At 44.7% G+C, this 23,205-nt stretch overlaps 1 protein-coding gene across 1 annotated transcript in view; it reads right to left on the reverse strand.

Annotated features, from left to right (window-relative positions):
* The window catches only part of TERB1 (telomere repeat binding bouquet formation protein 1), a 239,052-nt gene that overhangs the window by 37,250 nt on the left and 178,597 nt on the right, over window positions 1-23,205 (reverse strand). The window contains exons 18-19 of the mRNA XM_033941426.1: window positions 4,691-4,828; window positions 4,435-4,523 (exon numbers count right to left, since the gene is read on the reverse strand). Of these exons, the coding sequence (XP_033797317.1) occupies window positions 4,435-4,523; window positions 4,691-4,828 (227 nt within the window). The remainder of the gene's footprint in view (window positions 1-4,434; window positions 4,524-4,690; window positions 4,829-23,205) is intronic.

Genomic DNA, 23,205 nt, shown 5'->3' on the forward strand with positions numbered 1-23,205 from the left:
GAGTATGCTACAGGGGTTCAAAGAAGCTTTGGATAGGTACTTGGAAGACAAAGGGATTGAGGGGTACAGATAAGAGTAGAGGTAGATTATAGGGATGGGATTAGAGATAAATTATAAAATTAATCAGGGATCACTGTTCAGGTACTAGGCGGGAGCGGACCGCTGAGCAAGATGGACCTCTGGTCTGACTCAGCGGGGGCAACTTCTTATGTTCTTATGACATCTCAGTGAGTTTCCGAGCCTCAGGCAGGTATACACGGTCCGCCGCCGTATCGAACAGCACCCCCCAGAAATCCAGCAACTGTGTGGGCGACAGGTGGTTTTGCTGAAGATGAAGTTGACAAACCAGCCCAGGTCCTCCAGAACCTGGAATACCCTTTCCACCGTGGCGCATCCCACTTCCAATGAGGGTACTCTAAGCAACCAGGCGTCCAAATATGGGTGAATTTGCAGCCTCATCCTCCTCCAATGAGCCTCCCCCAACCATCAGCACAGTGGTGAAGGTCCAGGGCACTGTCATCAGACCACATGGCAGAGCCAAAAACTAAAAATGCTGATTCCGCTCATGAAACCTAAGGAAGTAGTGGTTAGCTGGAAAATAATAGGAATCTATAAATACGGTGACCCGTCAATCATAGCGGTAGCGTTACCGATTTAAAGTGATGGGACCGGTGGCGCACATACGCCCTGCGCGCAATTGTCGGTGCATCTTTGTCAGCGTGCCAATTTCCAGCACGCTTTAGTTATGGAACTGTAAATATGTCTTCATAAAATCCAGGGAGGCCAGAAACTCCCCCGGAGACACTGCTGCAAAGACCGATTTCACGGTCTCCATCCAGAACCGAGTAAGCTTGAGAGCCACCTGCAGGTATATTAGATTCAGAAGATGTCTCCAATCTACTGATGCATTCTTTAGTATGATCAAGTATACAGAGTATCTGCCTGAGCCCGAAAGGGTGCTTGGTACCAGCTCTATTGCTCGAATATCCATGAAGCGCTGAACAGTAGCCTGCACTATGCGTGCTGTGTCCGGTCTTCTGGCAGGAGAAGCCACAAACCAAACTAACAGGGTTTGGGCAAATTCCAACTTGTAGTCTGACCGAAGAAAATCCAAGACCCACTGGTCTGCCACAATGTGCCTCCAGGCCTGCAGACGCTCCAAGATCTGACCCCCCTATCTACAGAGTGGTACTCAGCTCCCTGGCAATGGGTTTTTTTTTCGGGCAGGTCAGGCAGAGGCAGCTGAGAGCAAACTGACCCCTGGAACCCTGAAAGGATCTCCGCGACGAAGAAGGAGAATGTGGCCTATAGTCACCAAAAATTATTTGCGAGCACCAAAAAGAGGACACATATGTCCCAATGAATGCATAGGCTTGAGCACATTTTGGGCAACCGTAAGACTGGGTAATATCCATCCGAAAAGCTCGCAGAGGTGGGATGCAAAGTTGTAAAATGATCTTAAGTTGTAATTCCCAATGGACATTGTTAGAAGATAATTTTCTCGAGGTCTTCAATGCTTGTTGCAGGTGTTGTGCCAAGAAAGAACAGTGAAGATCTTCCTCCCAAGAGTGCACAAAATCTCTAAATTGATACCAATTGGGACAAGAACAAGTGTTGCATGATAAGCACGCCAAGGCATAAGAACATAAGAATTGCCACTGCGGATGATGATCCATCACTGGAGTCAAGAGGGCATCTAGCCAATTGTCCAACATCAATTGCCTCTTGAAAGGCTAGAGGTGCCATGGAGGATATATCACCTGCCTACTGCCGAACCCAAAGCATTCGGCGGACTGACATAGAATACGCTGACTCTAAAGCCAGTCCTCTCAAAAGGTTATAGAACCATGTCATGAAGTCCATCCCAGCCATCAGAAGCTGAGGAGGAGGCTCTACCGCCTCAGTTCTAGCATACACAGCAAGCTAGGCAGGCGCGGCACAAAGGACATCGCCACAGCAGCTTTAACCCCTAAATTAGCTGAGTAAAAAACTGTCACTTGGCAGTGTCGTGTGTCGGATCACCTGAGTGCCCTAGGAATCACCTAGGGCCACTGCAACAGCTGCTGTCACTCTTGCACCAGAGGATACCGGTGGGAGATAGCGCTAGCATTCCGGAAAAGCCCATCCGGAGAGTCAAACTGTTCTGTAACTATGAGACTGATATACGAATGTACCGGAAAGGACTCAGACTGTGAGCAAACGCTGCAAAGCCAGAGAGAAGAAGTAACAGAAATGGAAGGAGGAGGCTTGGCATCCAAGTTCAAGCCCTGCAAAGACTGAGCAATCAGATCAAGCAGCGCTGCAAAGTTAAACAAGAGCACCACGGTCTGATAAGCACCAGGATTCAGAGCCCCTAAGACAGGAGTGTCAAAGTCCCTCCTCCCAATGAATATGAATGAGATCTATTTGCATACTAATAGATCTCATGCATATTCATTGGAGAAATCCTGAAAGCCTGACTGGATTGCGGCCCTCGAGGACCGACTTTGACACCTGTGCCCTAAGGGATCCGCAGAATCAGCATTCAAATCCGGATCCTCCAATCCGAGCAGCACAGCCTTGTAACCAAATGCTCTTTGAGGATCGGATTTGCCACTGGCGCCCCCTGAACTGGCTGCAAAGAAAGAGCAAACGGAGCTGGCACAGATGCTGAACTCCCTGAGGAGGTAAATTCGGGCAGAACAGCCAGAAGTCGGATGTAACTTCAGAGGTAACGTCGGGCAGAACAGCCAGCGGTCGGATGTAACGTTGGGCAGAACAGTCAGAAGTCGGATCCCCAGCTGGAAACTTGGAACACAAAAATCTCACACACTCTGAGAAGGTATCTGGACCCTGGGGCATAGAGTCATACTTAGATGACTGAAACTTGTGCATTTTAGGCTGCGGAGGGTCCGTCTCAGTGCTGGCCGCTGCCACCTCAGAACCAAGCCCCGAAAGCAAAAACGACCACCCTGATGGGCTAGCTGAGCATGTAATCACCTGCTTCTGTGAAGGGGAGGCTGAACTAGTAGTTACTGCCCCCCTGACTGCGGCACATGGCACAAAAATGCTCAAAAAGCAGCACATTTGCACAAATCTGGCATGAATCCAAACTAGGAGACCCTCATGACCCCATTTCAGCAGTTTTCCTGGCAAAAATCAGAATTTTAAAGAAGCAGGGAGAAGTTGAAAAAAAAAAGATAGCTAAAAATCCAAGATGTCCACTAGACCCACATTCGTGCTAAAAACTGCACTTCCTGACATAAAAAAATTGGCAAAATAGGATTTTTAAGGTGGGGGAACATAGAGGATCACTAGAAAACACTCAAACGCCATCAAAATTAAGTTTTAGAAATCATTGGAGCCTGTCAGCTCCTCTTACTCACAAACGCTGGTCACAGAAACTGCAGCTGCCCTCTAGTCCCGATTAAGAACCAGATTGAGAATTCACTGCCACACTGCTGGAAAAGCTGTTCTCAAGCTGATCTTCAGGCTGCTGGTCAAACTCCACTGTCTGACTATGCCTCTATTCCTGCGGACCACCGACTGCACACAGAGATGGGCGGAGGCGCAAAAATGCAGCCTGCTCGCTAAGTGTGCTGAAAAATCTGCACTCGACCCCCCGCTTAACAGGCAATGAGATAAGGTCAGGGATGACCCTGACATCCAAGGAAGACTAGCAGACTGATAGACAGGTATCCCAAAGTGATCGGCCTGTCAGCTACAAACCAAAGTCTGTGAATTCTCAAGCAGGCAGCACTTCAAAGGCCCATTGAATGCAAAAGAACCACAAAAAGGGAATGAAACTACATCAAATTAAAAATAATAAATTGGAGAAAGCAGAACTAACACACCAACACTGCAGCCACATGCAGAAGAGAAAGACCGATGGGAGGAGCTAAGCTAGCCTGTGAAGTACCCTAAGGGTGGAGTGAAAAAAATTATAATTCTCTTTTGCAGCCCATGTGAGTAAATGGAAATAACCCTATGGTCTAGAATGTCTCACCTATTGCACTGGAACGTGTATTACTGGTGTTCCCTGCATGAGTAAAATATACAACATCTCAATTTGTAGATTTATTATTGTTATAAAAAATTACTTTGAGGCTTAGTGAAAGTGCTGGCCACTTCAAATATAATATCTCTCATACAATCCCTAAACTGGGTCTTCTGCTCCCTTGGTCAGATGTGGCTGAGGATGCTGCTGTGCTGAAGCAGTACTCATAGCTCCATGGAGAGGTAATCATAGTTATTGTTCAAGGGTGATGACTAATGGCTGGACATATAGCCCCATGATTCCAGAGTTCCATGAAAAGCCCTGATTCATGGTCAATGACCAAGTAGTGTCCCATGTATTACATATGAAGACTCGTTGCATCAGGATCCCAGCCTTGATTCTGATTGAACTGGAAGCCCAAATGAGCTGGAGAAAACTGCTAGATGGATAAAAATTACCTTGAGTTCATTGCACGAATAAACGTGTTTTTCATTCAAGATTCTCAGTTTTACATCATGTGCATTTTCAATTTCTTCAGTCTGAAGATCTGCAATTGTGGAAAATTTTTATTTTTGTCACATGAGATCTAGGCAAACATGTTGCCAAATATCAAGAACTCTATCATGTTTCTATGTTGAGTGCATGCAAGAATAAAAAATCTAAACACAACCACAAACAAGTCTTGTGTCTTGAAATAAAACCAAAATTACTTACCTGCAGTGATGTAACTGGCAAAGCCTAGATACTTAAATCTCTCCCTTAGTCTTTCTAGAAGCAAAGCTTTTGCTTCATTATGCATTTTGGCAAGATCCTGTACCATGACACGTGGGGGCCACTCAGTTCTTTTTGTAACTTTAGAGAATACAGCTTAAAGAGGAGAAGTGTATAGCATGAGTACGGTACAGCCACACACTTTGGGAGACATCGTTTTGATTGCTTCTGTGCTGGGTATGCTCTCCTATAGCTCAGGCAAAGCATTTTATCTCTTATGCTTCACTTTGCTTCCTCCTTTCCCTAAGTAAATTCAAAACTACTTTTTATCAGATAAATTTTGTGCTGTTTCCAGACCCATTTTGTGACAATTTCTCATAGTTGTGTGCTGCATTGAAGACATAGTTGACTCCTGATGCAGGCAAACCAACCAAAGCATGGTTGAGTCTTTTGTTAAGACCTTCCATGCATGATAATGAACAAGTCTATGTATCAATTGTTTTGCTGTGAACCTAGACCAGGTAAGAATTTGGGTTTTTGAAATTTTTCTAGACTTACTATGTTTGGGTGACACCATATTTGGGTGGCACAATATATGTGTTTTGTCTTAGAGGGGTAGTGTTTTTAGCTGCATTGTCACATATTTTGATTATACTGTATATTACACTTTACTCCTGGCAGAATTCTGCGCAATCCCCCTCCCCCAATTCTATGCAAAAAAATTCAAAATTCTGTACATAAAATTAGCAAATTCTACAAGTTTAGTCATCAAAATGTAAAGCACAGTTACACTTCTCCCTCCGTATTCGCAGTTTCAGCACTCGTGGTTTCGCATGCCAACTTCTTCCCCTCAAATTATGTCATGAGTAAAGTACTGTACTGATAAAAAGTTTGGCACTTACCAGCTTTTACCCTGAAAATTGCTGCTTCCCAGCTTTCACAATTGCTGCTTCTCAGCATGCACAGAGAAAATCACTGCTTCCCAGTGTGCACAGAGAAAAACGCTGCTTCCCAGCTTTCAGAATCGCTGCTATTATTCACAATTTTAATATATTAAAAAACGTGAATAACATAAAAAGTTATTCACGGTTTTTCTGTATTTGCAGTCATGTTCCGCCCCTAACCACCACGAATATGGAGGGAGGAGTGTACTTACCATAACAGATGTTTTCCTGGGACAGCTGGCAGATATTCCACACATGAGTGACATCATCCATGGAGCCCCGGTACAGATAGTGGAAAGTGTAGTATCACTTTAAGCTTTAGCAAGCTTTTTAGACTGCCCGCATCATGCATACGTGAGTGCTGTCCTACCCGACGCTAGCTCACGAGGTCATCAGTTCGATGCCCAAGTGAAGAAACCAACTAGGGAAGGTGAGCGGGTTGTGAGAATATCTGCCTGCTGTCCCAGGATAACATCTGTTATGGTAAGTAACTGTGCTTTATCCTTAGAAAAGCAGGCAGCATATTCTCACAAATAGGACTCCCTAGCTCAAATAAAAGGGATGGAGGGAGAGTTGGGTTCTAAGAACTCAGAAATACTCAAGTTGCCTCGTAAACTTAGACCTAATGTCTGATGCAAGATCGCAGAGACAAGGGAAGGAATCTAATGAACAAAATGAAGAAAGGAACCCTATATGTTCCACTAGAGGTAAACGGAAAAATCTGATAAAACCTATATGCATGGAGGTAGAGAGATAATAAATGACCTCCTAGGGTTAGCTGAATCTAAATATATGCGATGGATATGTCAAAAGATTCAAGAACCAAATAAGAGAGGCTACTGGCTAATGCACTTATATGGAGCAGCCGGCACAATGAACAGTTGAAATCAGTCCTATCCTTGAGTAGATATGAATGAAAAGATAAAGGAATTTCATAATCAAATAAAAGCAGGATTTTCTTGAAAGAATTATCATAGAGGCCGATGCTATGGAACATAAATCAGAACAACATAGTGGCTTACTGAGAAGAAAAACAACCTTCTAATAAAAATATTTGTAATAAATATTATTAATCTGTAAGATCTCACAAAGGCTGAAAAGTAATGTAATAAGCCTTAAAACTAGAAAATCAGTAAAAACAGCAAGGGGAAGAGTATTATCAAAACAATATGCCAGTAAGATGATACCCTTCAAAGATTTCATAAGGAAAATGACAGAAAAATCAAAGTAAAATTCATGTCACTGAACTCCTATACGATCTTACTTTAAAAAACATGGGTAACATGAGCTTAGTCATGCGGTATCCCAAAAAATCGAATAATTTACTCCTGAGCCAGTGGCACCAACTGAAGGTAAGGAGTTACCGTAGAGCTGAGTGTGACATAACTAACCAAAGAGGCAATATGACTTTAGAGTTAAGGTGCTAAATAGAATCTTCTTAGAAAAAAGGTCACCAGCAGCAGAATGGTAACATCAATGTAAAAACCTCATTGTTTTCTCTCTCTTTTTTTTTTTTTAAGGAAAAAAAACGCTAGGTTGCACAGAGAAGTACTAGAGAAAAAGAAAAGAAGAAACCAAGCCTTGGACTACAATGAAGAGAGCAACAAAAAGAGGCACTAGAGATGTCAAAACCAACTGATGCTTATGAATCTTTTATTCAAAGTAAAACATCTAAAAAAATGTAAAAACAAACAAAGTCCCGACTAGAATCCAAGTTTCGGCGACTACGTCACCTTCCTCAGGGGACAATAGTGAACTTATGACGTAGTGCGTATTAACATGTCGGCGTCTCTACTTCACAAATGAAGCTCAGAGAAATACACAATGGAGAAAATCAAATGAGGAGAAATAAAATTGCTGGTCAGAAGCTAATACTAGAGGATCAGCAAGAACCAACTGAGACTCAGAATAAAAACCTGTATGTGGATTTTGAGAAGTACAACCCAGAGAAAACGTGCGAGAACAGTTCCCACACTCAAGCCCATTGAAGGAAATGAGTAGGAAGAAAAGCACATCACGACCTTTCCTACAGAAATATAGAAGCAAAATGGCAGACTAACCACTCTGCCCCTCTGCAGTAGTCCTGAACTATTCTTATCTTAATAAAAGCAAGAAGTAAAATAACTCTGCGAGACCATTAAGAAATGATTGTAGTAGAAGATTACATAAGGTCAGTAACCAAGAAAAACCTCTTTTTTAATTAAGTAAAGACCTTCAGGTAACTTAAAAGGATTCCAAAGGTGAATCAAAAGTACAGGCTTTTGGCACCACCATGGAGGAATTTCGAGTCTTCGCTTGAGAAACAGAAAAATTTCAAAAGAGGAATGAGTCTTATTACGAGTCTGTATTATGTTCGCAGGAAAGCACAGTTACTTACCGTAACAGTTGTTATCCAGGGACAGCAGGCAGATATTCTCAACAGTGGGTGATGTCACTGACGGAGCCCCGCAGCGGACAGCCTTGCAAGCAGACTTGCTTGAAGATCTTTGTAAGAGCTTCTGAGTGCTGCACTGCGCATGCACGAGTGCCTTCCCGCCCGAGTGAGGGCGCGTGTCTCCTGTGAGGTACCTCAGTTCAGATAGCTAGCTAAGAAGCCAACCAGGGGAGGAGGGTGGGTTGTGAGAATATCTGCCTGCTGTCCCTGGATAACAATTGTTATGGTAAGTAACTGTGCTTTATTCCAGGACAAGCAGGCAGCATATTCTCAACAGTGGTAGACCTCCAAGCTAAGCATAGAGGGATGGAGGGAGAGTTGGCAAGTTATGAGAAAAGATTTTGTAAAACAGACTGGCCAAAATGGCCATCCCTACTGGAGAGAGTATCCAGACAGTAATGAAAGGTGAATGTATGAACCGAGGACCAAGTGGCAGCCTTGAAGTTTCCTCAATAGGAGTTGATCTGAGGAAAGCTACAGACGCCGCCATTGCTCGAATTCTGTGGCCCGCGACTCGACCCTGCAGAGAGAGACCAGCCTGGGCATAGCAGAAAGAGATGCAAGCAGCCATCCAGTTGGATATGGTTCGCTTCGAAACAGGATGCCCCAACTTATTTTGATCAAAGGAGATGAAAAGTTGTGGGACTGTTCTGTGAGGTTGAGTGCGTTGCAAGTAGAAAGCCAAGGCACGCTTACAGTCCAAAGTATGGAGCGCCACTTCTCCAGGGTGAGAATGAGGCTTTGGAAAAAATACTGGAAGAACAAAAGATTGATTGATGTGAAATTCTGAAACAACTTTAAGCAAGAATTTTGGATGAGTACGGAGGACCACCTTGTCATGGTGGAAAACTGTGAAAGGTGGATCCGCAACCAAAGCTTGTAACTCACTGACTCTTCGAGCAGACGTGAGGGCAATCAGGAAAACTACCTTCCAAGTAAGGTACTTGAGATGATGGAGGCTTCATCAATTGAGCCAAGACAACATTGAGATCCCAGACCACTGGAGGTGGTTTGAGCGATGGATGAATATTAAAAAGTTCTTTCATAAAGCGGGAAACCACAGGGTGTGCAGACAGAGGTTTCCCATCAAGAGGCTGATGTAAAGCAGCAATCGCACTAAGATGGACTTGGACAGATGTAGACTGGAGTCCAGATTGTGATAAGTGAAGTAAATAATCCAAAACAGAAGCCAAGGAGGTAGACCATGGCTTCATATAGCGAGTAGAAAACCAAGCAGAAAATCTAGTCCATTTCTGGCCGTAACACTGCCTAGTGGACGGCTTTCTGGAAGCTACCAAAATATCCTGTAAAGACTGAGAGAACTGTAGACAGTCTGTTAGGTTGAGAGGTACCAAGCTGTTAAGTGTAGAGACTGCAGGTTGGGATGTAGCAAAGACCCTTGATTCTGAGTAAGCAGAGAGGGAAAAACTAGAAGAAGTAGAGGCTCCCTGGTGCTGAGTTGAAGTAGAAGGGAGTACCACGGTTGTCTGGGCCACCGAGGAGCTATCAGAATCATGGTGGCATGTTCTGTCTTGAGTTTGACAAGAGTCTTGAGAATCAGAGGGAATGGAGGGAAGGCATAGAGAAACTGACCCGTCCAATCCAGGAGGAAAGCATCTGCCTCGAGATGCTGGGGAGAGTATATTCGGGAGCAGAATTGAGGCAGCTTGTATTGAGGGGAGAGGCAAAGAGGTCTATTTGAGGAGTCCCCATCGAGCAAACACCTGACGTAGAGGCGACGAATTGAGTATCCATTCGTGTGGTTGCAGAAGACGATTCAATTTGTCCGCCAGACAGTTGTGCTGACCTTGAATGTAGACAGCTCTGAGAAAGATGTTGTGATGGATTGCCCAATCCCACAGCTTCAGAGCTTCTTGACAAAGGGAGTGAGATCCCGTACCTCCCTGTTTGTTGACATAGTACATGGCGACTTGGTTGTCCATCCGGACAAGGACTACCTGGTCATGAAGAAGGTGTTGAAAAGCTTTGAGAGCATTGAAAATCGCTCTGAGTTCCAACAGATTGATGTGAAAAAGATGGTCCGCAGGAGACCAATGACCTTGGGTACGGAGGCCGTCGAGATGGGCTCCCCATGCGTAAGTTGACGAGTCTATTGTGAGAACCTTCTGATGAGGGAGAGTGTGGAACAGCAAACCTCTGGAAAGATTGGAAGAGAGCATCCACCAGTGGAGAGACTGCTTCAACAAAGGAGTTACTGTAATTTGTTGAGAAAGTGGATCAGTAGCTTGTTGCCACTGATATGCCAGGGTCCACTGAGGTATGCGAAGGTGAAGTCTGGCAAAAGGTGTCATGTGAACTGTAGAAGCCATGTGACTGAGCAGAACCATCATTTGTCTTGCTGAAATTGATGTGAGATGAGACACTTGATGGCAAAGCAAATGAGAGTATCCCGACATGGTGTAGATAGAAACGCTCTGAGTTGGACAGTGTCCAGAGTGGTCCCAATGAACTGAAGAGACTGAGATGGGGTCAACTGGGATTTTGGAAAGTTGACTTTGAACCCCAGACATTAGAACATAAGAACATAAGAAGTTGCCTTCGCTGAGGCAGACCAGAGGTCCATCTTGCCCAGCGGTCCGCTCCCGTGGCGGCCCATCAGGCCTATTGCCTGAACAGTGGTCCCAGACTAATTTTGTAACTTACCTCTAATACTAACCCTAAACCTACCTCCACTCCTATCTGTACCCCTCAATCCCTTTGTCCTCCAGGTACCTATCCAAACCTTCTTTGAAGCCCTATAGCGTGCTCCTGCTTATCACATCTTCCGGTAGCGCATTCCATGTATCCACCACCCTCTGGGTGAAAAAGAAATTCCTGGCGTTTGTTCTAAACCTTTCAATTTCTCTGAGTGCCCCCTTGTACTTGTGGTTCCCCATAATTTGAAAAATCTGTCCCTGTCTACTTTTTCTACACCCTTCATGATCTTGAAGGTTTCTATCATGTCTCCTCTAAGTCTCCGCTTTTCCAGGGAGAAAAGCCCCAGCTTTTTCAGTCTGTCAGTATATGAGAGGTCCTCCATACCCTTTATTAGTTAGTTGCTCTTCTCTGGACTCTCTCAAGTACCGCCATGTCCTTCTTAAGGTATGGCGACCAGTACTGGACACAGTACTCCAGGTGCGGGCGCACCATAGCAAGATACAGTGGCAGGATGACTTCCTTCTTTCTGGTCGTGATACCCTTCTTAATGATACCCAACATTTTGTTTGTTTTCCTTGAGGCTGTGGCGCACTGCGCCGACGCCTTCAAGGTTGTGTCTACCATCACTCCCAGGTCTCTTTCAAGGTTGCTCACCCCTAGCGCTGATCCCCCCATTTTGTAAGTGAACATCGGGTTCTTTTTCCCTACATGCATGACCTTGCATTTCCCTATGTTGAAGCTCATTTGCCACTTTGTGGCCCACTCTTCCAGCGTTGTCAGATCTTTTTGGAGATCTTCGCAGTCCTCCATGTTATTAGCCGTGCTGTATAGTTTGGTGTCATCTGCAAATATAATAACCTCACATTTTGTTCCTGCCTCCAGGTCGTTAATAAATATATTGAACAGGAGCAGTCCCAACACCGACCCCTGTGGAACTCCGCTTGTGACCCATTGCCAGTCTGAGTAATGGCCCTTTACTCCAACCCTCTGTTTCCTATCCGCCAGCCAGTTTTTGATCCATCGGTGGACCTCCCATTGCACCCCATGGTTCCATATCTTCCTTAGTAGTCTTTCGTGTGGTACCTTGTCGAAGGCTTTTTGGAAGTCAAGGTAAATGATGTCTATGGATTCCCTTTTATCCACCATGCTGTTTACCCCCTCAAAGAAGTATAATAAGTTCGTGAGGCATGACCTGCCCTTGCAGAAGCCATGCTGGCTCGACTTTAGCTGCCCATAGTTGTCGATGTGTTCCCAGATGCTGTCTTTAATCAGTGCTTCCATCATCTTTCCCGGGACCGAGGTCAAGCTCACCGGCCTGTAGTTTCCTGGGTCTCCCCTTGAGCCTTTCTTGAAGATGGGCGTGACATTTGCTATTTTCCAGTCTTCCGGAATCTCTCCAGTTTTTAAGGATAGGTTGCATATTTGTCGAAGTGGCTCAGCTATTTCATTCCTTAGTTCCTTGAGTACCCTTGGGTGAATGCCGTCCGGACCTGGCGATTTGTCACTCTTTAGCCTGTCTATCTGCCTGAGGACATCCACCTTGCTCACCTCTAGTTGGACCAGGTTTTCATCCTGGTCTCTCTTTACGATCTCCTCTGGATCCGGAATGTTGGTTGTGTCCTCCCTCGTGAAAACTGACGTGAAGAACTCGTTTAACCTGTCAGCTATCTCCTTTTCCTCTTTTACTACTCCCTTTCTGTCTCCATCATCTAAGGGTCCCACTTCCTCCCTTGCTGGTTGCTTCCCCTTGACGTACCTGAAGAATGATTTGAAGTTTGTTGCATCCCCCCGCCAGTCTCTCTTCATATTCTCTTTTTGCTTTCCTAACCACTCGGTGACACTCCTTTTGGTGTTTTTTATGTTCCTTTTGGTTGTCCTCTGATTGGTCTGTTGGGTCGTTGCAATAACCCCTTGTTGAGAAGGGGCCTTGATGAGCCAGTCGTCCAGGTATGGAAAAACTTGAAGACCCTGGGTATGGAGGGCTGCAGCCACCACCACTAGACACTTCGAGAAGACTCTGGGAGATGAGGCGAGTCCGAAAGGAAGAACTCTGTATTGTAGATGAAGATTCCCCACCCGGAATCGTAGATATTTGCGAGAGGCTGGATGAATCAGGATATGAGTGTAAGCCTCTTTGAGATCCAGAGAGCACAGCCAATCTCCCTGATTCATCAGGGAATATAAGGTTGGTAAGACAGTATCCGAAACTTCTCTTTGACTAGAAATTTGTTGAGGGCTCTGAGGTCCAGAATGGGTCGCAAATCCCCCGTCTTCTTTGGGACTAGAAAATAATGGGAATAAAAGCCCATGTCCCGTTGGTTTAAGGGAACTTCCTCGACAGCTCAAAGGCGAAGAAGAGCCTGAGCTTCCTGAAGAAGAAGGGGAAGTTGCGACAAATTTGAAGGACACTCTCATGGATCTGGAGGCACCTGAAGAAAGTGAAGTGAGTATCCCTCCTGAAGAATGGTGAGAACCCAGAGATCTGAGGTGATCATCTCCCACTGGTGATAAAAATGGTGAAGACGACCTCCTATTGGCAGAAGAGAAGTCTGATGAAGGGAGGTTGGTATGCTCAGATTGGGAATGTCAGAAAGACTGAGCTGGTTTAGCCGCAGCAGGAGTCTGAGCTTTCTGCTGTCGTTGTTGCTGTGGAGGCCTTCTAGGCGGAGGCCTGGAGAAAGCTGGCGTCGTTTTTTGAGGATAACGACGTGGTGGTTGTTTGTATGGCTGAGCAGGAGAAGTCTTAGGCTTTGGCCGAATCAAGGAAGCAAAAGAGCGCTCATGTTCAGAGAGACGCTTTGTAGCAGCTTCAATAGAATCTCAAAAAGTTCATTTCCCTGACAAGACAAGTTGGCTAGACGGTCTTGCAAATTGGGATCCATATCAACAATGCGGAGCCAAGTGAGGCGACGCATGACTACTGCAAAAGCAGAAACTCTGGAAGAGAGCTCAAAGGCATCATATGTGGCTTGTAGCATGAAGAATCGAAGTTGAGATAGAGTTCTTATAATCCGTTTGAATTCTAGAAGACACTGCTTCTCAAGAGCCGGGTAGAACTTAGGCATCAATTTGAGGAAATAGTTAAAATAAGCAGTGAAAGTGTAGTTGTAATTGAGAATTCTGTTAGCCATCATGAAATTTTGATACAGCCTACGGCCAAACTTGTCCATGGTACGGCCCTCCCTGCTTGGAGGGACCGCAGTGTAGAGCTTAGATGGTTGAGCTTTCTTTAAAGAAGATTCCACAACCAAGGACTGGTGGGACAATTGAAATTTCTCAAAGCCTTTGCAAGGTACTGTGCGATACCTAGATTCCAGCTTGGATGGAATGGCTGTAATGGAATAAGGAGTTTCCTTATTCCTGAAGAAAGTTTGCTTTAATACTGGAGTCATAGGAAGCCTCAAGGTCTCCTTGGGTGGATGAGGCAACTCCATGTCGGCCAAGTATTCAGAAGTATACTTGGAATCAGAGTGGAGATCCAGCTGAAGAGCTTTCCCCATGTTAAAGACAAATCTGGCAAAAGAGGCAGACTTCAAGGTCGAGGCACTTTCAGGAGGAGTGCGAGACTTAGGGACCACTGAATAGGAAGGAGAAGCCTCTCTGGAATACTGAAAAGGAGGCTCAGAGTCCAGGCGCACAGTGATTGAAGAAGCTCTACTACCCACAACAGGAGGAGTGAGAGAGTGCTTGCACTTCAAATTACCTCGATGGTGAAGTTCCGGGGTTCGAGGAACAGAGTGGGTCGAGGCAGGAGGAGAAGGCTCCCTCGGAGGTGGTCTCGATGGAGGAGTCTTCGACCTCGATGGACTGCGAGGAGAAGCAGCCGGTGTAATAGCCTTGTGAGACTTGTGTTTAGATTTAGTAGAAGTCTCGGCAGTCTTTGATAAACGAGGCATAGAAGACTCAGTATCCGGAGGAGGAGAGGGTTTCTGCTGTAGAAAAGTCTCCTGACTGAGCTTGGAAGTGAGATGCCTCGAATGCCTCGAGCGATGCCTCGATCGAGGTTGAGGAGACTGTGTCTGAGGAGTAGGCGAAGAGTCACTGGATGAGAAACGGCGAGACTTCTGAGGCTTTCCTCGAGGTGCTTCCACAGGGGTCTCAGACTGTCGCTCAGGCTGGCTCGTAGGAAGCAGGGTCGAGGCCGGGAGGAGTTGAGCCATGACCGAGGAAATCTGAGTGGTCAGAATGGATTTCAACATGTCCTCGAACATAGGCACCAAGACAAAGGGATCAGGTCTCGAAGGTGCAGCAGTGCGCTCCAATGAGGGCGACCTCGAGAATGAGTATTCCCTATGCTTGGAGGCACTCTTGGCTGGAGGTCTGGAAGAGGCTGGCAGGACCGCAGATACAGCCTGGGATGCCTGGGACTCTGTAGGCTTCTTAGGAGTAGTACCTGAAGGAGAGACAGGAAACTTACCCACCAAGGAAAACTTCTGAGGAACTGTCGGCTAGGCCTTCGAGACCGGAGGTGTTGAGGCCTTCGTGGAGGCAGATGCGGGCATCAAGGTCGAGGTCATGGAAGTCAAGGCCGTCCCCGAAGCTGAGGTCGAGACCCTCTCAGCAGATGGTTTCATCATGCCAAATAGTTGAAGAAGCTTGGCATATCATCTGCGAAGGGCTTGAGGTTGAAGGGTAGCACAGCACCAACAGGCGTTGGGGCAATGTTCAGGACCCAGGCAAGCAATACACCGACTATGAGGATCAGTGATTGAAATGGCCTTGCCGCACTGGCTACACTTTTTGAACCCGGTAAGAGGCCGGGACATAGAAAAAATAAAGGCCGACGTAACGAACGAGTTAAGCAACCAGTCCTAGGACAAAAGGCCGCTGACTGGAAGAAAGTTAAAATAAAAGTTTTTGGGTTTTTTTAAACAAAAAAGAGACAATAAGAAACGCGAGCACAGCGACTAACAAAAATAAGAAAGACGCGATGTGAGAAGGCAACAAAGGCTGCAGAGCTGAAGAGGACTTCTTGGCTCTGCGGAAAACTTTGAACTGAGGTACCTCACAGGAGACGCGGGCCCTCACTTGGGCAGGAAGGCACTCGCGCATGCGCAATGCAGCACTCATAAGCTCTTACAAAGATCTTCAAGCAAGTCTACTTGCGAGGCTGTCCGCTGCAGGGCTCCGTCAGTGACGTCACCCACTGTTGAGAATATGCTGCCTGCTTGTCCTGGGATAATGAATATACCATTGGTAAGGTAGGTAAAAAGAAGGTGACCTAGGAGTAGTTTAGAGGTCACAGAGCACAGTTACTTACCGTAACAGGTGTTACTTACCATAACAGTCTCAATGTGGGTGACGTCATCCACAGAGCCCCGGTACGGACAGCTTTAAAAGTATAGTGTCACTTTAAGTTTTTAGAAACTTTGCGACTGCCCGCAATGCGCATGCACGAGTGCCTTCCCGCCTGACATAGGCTCACAGTACCTCAGTTCTGTAAGCAAGCTATGAAGCCAACTGTGGAGATGGGTGGCTAAGAAACCAACCAGGGGAAGTGGGTGGGTTGAGAAAATACCATATATACTCGAATATAAGTTGATCTGAATATAAGTCGAGACCCCCATTTTTCCCCCCAAAAAGGAGGAAAAATGGTTGACTCGAACATAAGATGGGAGCTTAATATTCAAGTTCCATGCCCTGCCAGGATCTGCACCCAGTATCCCCTCCCTCACGCCCTCCTCTACCAGGCTCTGCACCCAGCCCTCTTCCCTTCCTTACCAGGCTCTGCACCCAGCCCCCCTCACTCCCTGCTAGGCTCTGTACCCAGCCTCCTGTCTCCCATACTTGCTGACTAACTTTTTTTTAAACCACTTTTTAAACTAACCTCCCCCCCATCCCTCCTGTCCCAGTATGCCATATTGTCCAGGAGGGGGTCGGGTCTTCATTGTATGATGACCTGAATATAGGACGAGACCCCCTTTTTGGGCCTTTTTTTGGCCCAAAAATCTTGTCCTGTTGTCCCTGTAAGTAATCACAGTTCCTTCAGAGCCTTCTCAGAAATCTCAAACAAAGACAAGATCGTGTTACAGCACACAAAGTCTGAGCTATGGCAGCTTCAGTTGCTTTCTTATGTTCCACTCATATTGATGAGATCTGTAAAGCTGCTACTTGGTTCTCAGTTCATACATTCATGTCTCAGTACTGTCTGGAATCCATTTCCAGATGGGATGGTCACTTTGGCCAAGCAGTATTGCAAAATTTATTTTCTTAATGGCCAACACTTCCTCCATCCCTTTCTAGTAAGCTAGGGAGTCTCACATGTAAGAATATGCTGCCTGCTTGTCCTAGGATAAAGCACAGTTTTTATAGATGGATGACCCAGAGCTCTCCCTTTAAACTTCCATACTCCATACTGGCCAGTGATGTCAATTCCTCCCCAGCCCTCATATTTCTAACATTATTAAATCTAGTCTTTTTGCTTTGCATCTGCTGTATGCAGTCCATAGTTATGTAAGTGATGACATGTGGCATACTTTGATTCATGCCTCTCTGCTCTTAAGGCTTGACTATTATAATGTCACATAGGCATGAATTATTAGCTCTCAGATGATTACTCTTCAAAACACTGCAGCTCAGTTTTTGTGCTGGGCTCACAGATCAGATCATATTTTCCTCTGCTAATTTGATTACATTAATTGACAATATTATTTTGAATAAAATTTAAATTTTGATCTTGGCATTCAAAACACTTCATGTTGGAATCAGAATCCCTCCTTATTTAATAGCTGTGGTTTTGCCTCATGTGCCTGAGTGTGCTTTGCAATCTATATATATAAAATCGGAGGTATGTATGTGTGTATGTGCTGCAATCACGCAAAAACGGCTTGACCGATTTGAATGAAACTTGGTATGCAGATCCCTCACTACCTGGGATGATATGTTCTGGGGGTCTCGCGGCCCACCTGCACACGTGGGCGGAGCTACAAACAGAAAATCAGATTTTACCCATTCATGTCAATGGAAAAAATGTAAAAAGCTGCCATTCTCACAGTAATTCAAAAACGGCTTGACCGATTTGAACTAAACTTGGTATGCAGATCCCTCACTACCTGGGGTTATATGTTCTGGGGGTCTCGCGGCCCACCTGCACACGTGGGCGGAGCAGCAAACAGATAATCATATTTCACCCATTCATGTCAATGGAAAAAATGTAAACAGCTGCCATTCTCACCGTAATTCAAAAACGGCTTGACCGATTTGAACGAAACTTGGTATGCAGATCCCTCACTACCTGGGGTGATATGTTCTGGGGGTCTCGCGGCCCACCTGCACACATGGGCGGAGCAACAAACAGAAAATCAGATTTCACCCATTCATGTCAATGGAAAAAATGTAAAAAGCTGCCATTCTCACAGTAATTCAAAAACGGCTTGACCGATTTGAACGAAACTTGGTATGCAGATCCCTCACTACCTGGAGTGATATGTTCTGGGGGTCTCGCGGCCCACCTGCACACGTGGGCGGAGCTACAAACAGAAAATCAGATTTCACCCATTCATGTTAATGGAAAAAATGTAAAAAGCTGCCTTTCTCACAGTAATTCAAAAACGGCTTGACCGATTTGAACGAAACTTGGTATGCAGATCCCTCACTACCTGGGGTGATATGTTCTGGGGGTCTCGCGGCCAACCTGCACACGTGGGCGGAGCTACAAACAGAAAATCAGATTTCACCCATTCATGTCAATGGAAAAAATGTAAAAAGCTGCCTTTCTCACAGTAATTCAAAAACGGCTTGACCGATTTGAACGAAACTTGGAATGCAGATCCCTCACTACCTGGGGTGACATGTTCTGGGGGTCTCGCGGCCCACAACTCTATGTTGCTTGCTCAAGGGTGGGTTCACCCAAGAATTTATATGTTCTTGCTCCAGGAGGTGAAACTAAAATTGTTGTTTATAATCACGTTTTGCGTTAGTTGTATTGTATTCATTTTGTCAAATATTTCACATTATAATTTGAATATTGTACTTTTTATTAAGCTGTAAAAAATACTTTCATTCACCACTATAAAGTATCTTTATTTGAATCCATTTACAGTGTTATTGCTATAATTAAATACCCGTGCAACGCCGGGGCATCAGCTAGTAATTTATAAGCATTGACCTTGTGTTGCTCCTACCTTCTAGTGCTCATATGGAAAGCACCACAGTGCCTAATTCATTTTGGCTTCATTCCTGTGAAATGCATTTCTCCTCTCATTATGAGCTGAATTATATTTTCAAAAAATTGTCTGCCCTTAACATACCGGTACATTATTTATTTACTTATTTTTAATTTTATTAATTATAACTTTTTCACAAGTACAACAACTTGTTTAAGTAAATACAGAGCCACAATCCAACATGAAAATAAAGCTAAGTACAAATTAAGAAGTAATAACAATCTTATGGAGATAACTCTTCCTTAGACCACAAACAAAAGGAAAGGAAGAATCAAAATTACTGAGTGATAAGTTACAGGAAACTATTTAGGAAAAGGCTTAATACGTCAAACCCCCCCAGTTACAAATTATTTGAACCAGACACTCTATCTCTGATAAACCCCTTGAGGTCCAAAAAGGATCTTAGCTGATCGGGCACATAAAATATATATTTCAAACCCATATATTTAACAATACACTTGCAGGGGTAGGTTAACATAAAGGTAGCACCCAATTTCTTTGTCTCATCTCTCATTGCAAGAAATAACTTGGGTTAATTTTGTTACTTCATGGTATAACCAAATTTTTTAGCCACAAAATTGTGAAACAGAGCTTTTGAAAAATAATCTCATTATAGAATTAAGATCTTGCTCAAATATAAAACTAACAATCAGTGTAGCTCTCTTTTTAATATCAGAATACGAGCTTTCCAAAACTGCTGTTAAGTTCTGTAAATCAGTGTCAATAGGTAAACTATCGGACACAGGTAATCCAACAGCAGGTAATTCTTTTGTCTCAAAGGTTTTCCTTGAGGCAGGCAAATAGAACAATTTATAAGAAATAGGCAGGCAAATAGAACAATTTAAAATAAATTTTTTAAAGAGCTCAATCGGCGGCACAATAGAAATTTTTGGAAAGTTTAATACTCTCAAATACAGGCGACGATTATGATTTTCAATCATCCTTGAGGTTAAAGATTGTTCTCTAATAATTGTAGCAATATAATTTTTCAAAGAGATAATCTCAGATTCAATTTTATTAAAACATTCCTGTTTCCCCTTTTCAACGTTTAAAGAAAGAGTCCACTTTATTAACCAGAACCTGCATATCAGAAGAAGTTTTATCCACCTTTTCATCTATTCTCCTTATGGCCTCCAATAGAGTTTCCAGAGTTATCACACTGTATTTAGCTGAGGTTCCCAAACCCTTACCCTCAGTGTTCTTACGTCCCTGCGCTCCAGCCTGGAGTGTAGTTTCACCCGTTAATTTCTCTGGCATCACTCCACTCTCCTCTCCGAAGAAGGAATCACTACTCTGCCCGCTCGCTGGACAGAGCAATGCAGAGATCATGGTGGTAACAGTGATGTCTGGAACTCCAAAGACTCGGGTGCTCCCTCACTCTGAGTCTGCGCGGAAGTCTGCCATCATTGGGATGACTGAGGGTCGGCTGTTGTCCGCAATTCAAAAAAGTGCTGCATTGTCGGCTGTACTGGTGAGGAGGTGAGAGGCAAAGATTGCAACTCTCTCACTACTCCTTTTCTTTTAGTATGGGGCATACTTCAAGAAAAAATGCAAACAGCGTCTCAGAGCAGCATCGCAAGGTAAAAATTTTTAGAAGAAAAAATTCAACAATTGGACCACAGCCACTAGATGTCTGCCATCTTAGTTTCTCCTCTACATACAGGTTTCAAGGTCTTATTGCTCCAAGAGAAAAAAGAAAAACAGTCATCAAGCAATAAATTTTCTCACCATAGTCCCCCAAAGTCCTCCCAAAGGAAAGCCCCACTGGCTTGGCCTTTTTCACCTCTCTTCCCAAGTGGCATCACTCAGGGGGTGTGACTAAGATCATCCGGACCAGCAGTGCAGCAAGAGCTTCCCTCCAAAGTTCTCCCGGGGGCAAGTACAGAGGAGCAATTAGAAGCAAGTAACAGTTCTCAGGTAACAATTCTCCCAAAGAAACCTCTGTCTTTCTCCAGCAGTGGCTTGGCCTCTTTCACCTCCCTCCCCCAAGTGACATCAATCAGGGGGCCTGGCTAAGATCGTCCGGGCCAGCAGTGCAGCAAAGTTCTCCTGGGGACAAGTACAGAGGAGCAATTAGAAGCAGGTAACAGTTCTCAGGAAGCAATTCTCCCAAAGAAACCTCTGTCTCTCTCCAACAATGGCATGGCCTTTTTCACTCCCTCCCTCAAGTGACATCACTCAGGGGGCATGGCTAAGATCATCCGGGCCAGCAGTGCAGCAAGAGCTTCCCTCCAAAGTTCTCCTGGTGGCAAGTATAGAGGAGCATAAGAACATAAGAATTGCCAGTGCTGGGTCAGACTAGTGGTCCATCGTGCCCAGCAGTCCACTCAGACGGCGGCCCCCAGGTCAAAGACCAGTGCCCTAACAGAGACCAGCCCTACCTGCATTCGTTCCGATTCAGCAGGAACATGGCAAACCTTGTCTTGAATCTCTGGAGGGTGTTTCCCCTATAACAGATTCCGGAAGAGCATTCCAGTTCTCTACCACTCTCTGGGTGAAGAAGAACTTCCTTACATTTGTATGGAATCTATCCCCTTTTAACTTTAGAGAGTGCCCTCTCATTCTCTCTACCTTGGAGAGGGTGAACAACCTGTCTCTATCTACTAAGTCTATTCCCTTCATTATCTTGAATGTTTCAATCATGTCTCCTTTCAGTCTCCTCTTTTCAAGGGAGAAGAGGCCCAGCTTCTCTAATCTCTCACTGTACGGCAACTCCTCCAACCCCTTAACTATTTTAGTCACTCTTCTCTGGACCCTTTCGAGTAGTACCATGTCCTTCTTAATGTATGATGACCAATGCTAGACGCAGTACTCCAATTAGAAAGGTAACAGTTCTCAGGTAGCAATTCTCCCAAAGAAACCTCTGACCTTAAGATACATTATTTTCAGACAGTATTTAGGGGCTGAATGGGTATTTCAGGCCAGGCATTCTGTTTGGTGGGGAGAGTGTGATGCAGTGGTCAAAGCTACATCCTCAGCACCCTGGAGTTGTGGGTTCAAGCCCACACTGCTTCTTGTGACTCTGGGCAAGTCACCTAATCCCCCCATTGCCCCAGGTACATTAGATAGATTGTGAGCCCACCAGGATAGACAGGGAAAAATGCATAAGTACCTGAATAAATTAATATAAACCATTCTACCCTGGGAGAACAATATAGAAAAATGAATGAATGTGTCTTCTTTTTTGCTTAGAATGATTGAGTTTACTGTTTATAAATTTTTATTTCCTTTTTTACTTGTCTATTTTAGTTTTATATAATTGTTAACCACACTGACTTGCATGCTAGAAAACACACACACATACATTGTGTAATAATGTAGAATCCTACCTATATTCTGAGATTAATTTCACACAATTCAAGCTGAGAAGTGTACAAGACAGACAAAATTATAGAAGTTGTTAACTGCAGTTAAGTAGGTCCCTCAGTAGTTATGCAGAAATTTCAGATTCCCCAATAGCTGGCCTCCAGCACAATTTAAGGTAGGTCTTAACAAAATCTTAGTAATAAAGAGGGTCTTTTACTAAGGTGCACTAGCCAATTTAGCACGCGCTAAATATTAGCGTGCATAGCATTTAGTGTGTGCTAAATTGGCCAGTGTGCCTTAGTAAAAGACCTCCAAAGTTATCACATAACAGATCCAAAAGAGTAAACACTGCTTATGTTCTTATGATCGTGGGATACTGAGAGAGGTATCCAGGTAAAAAGTATAGAAACCCAACCAGGTCGTGCATGTGCAAGACCGGAGGGTTAGGACTTCGATGGGAAGATAGGACTTAAATGGGAAACCAAGGTGGCAAGGGAGCCCCTTCTGGTGATTCAGACAGGTTGTGACCTGTTTGGGCCGCCGCGGGAGCGGACTGCTGGGCAGGATGGACCTATGGTCTGACCCGGCGGAGGCACTGCTTATGTTCTTATGATTGTAATAATAAGTGGAGGGGTATAATCAAGAAAAACATCTAAGTCCCCTTTTGGCCTAAAGCCCTAAACGTTGAAATTAGAAGCAGGGAAAATGTCCATTATAAAAAAAAAAAAAAGTCAAAACGGAGGGTTTAAAAAAAAATAATGGCCTGCCTCTACATTCAGCTGTTTAAACATCCAGTCCACCACTATGTCTACACTAACAACATATAATCAATCCAAAAAAATCTAGGTCCCAAACGCCCAACACAAGAGCTTTTAGGCAAAGGAGGAGCCAGTCCTTCGACTAAAAGCTGGATTCTGTAACCGGTGTCTGTCAAAAACAACATCGGTTACAGAATCCACCCCCCCCCCCCCCCGACAACGATCTGGGCAGGAGGGAGCCCAAACCTTCCTG

This window comes from Geotrypetes seraphini, chromosome 4 (assembly GCF_902459505.1).
Source record: "Geotrypetes seraphini chromosome 4, aGeoSer1.1, whole genome shotgun sequence".
Taxonomy (NCBI): domain Eukaryota; kingdom Metazoa; phylum Chordata; class Amphibia; order Gymnophiona; family Dermophiidae; genus Geotrypetes; species Geotrypetes seraphini.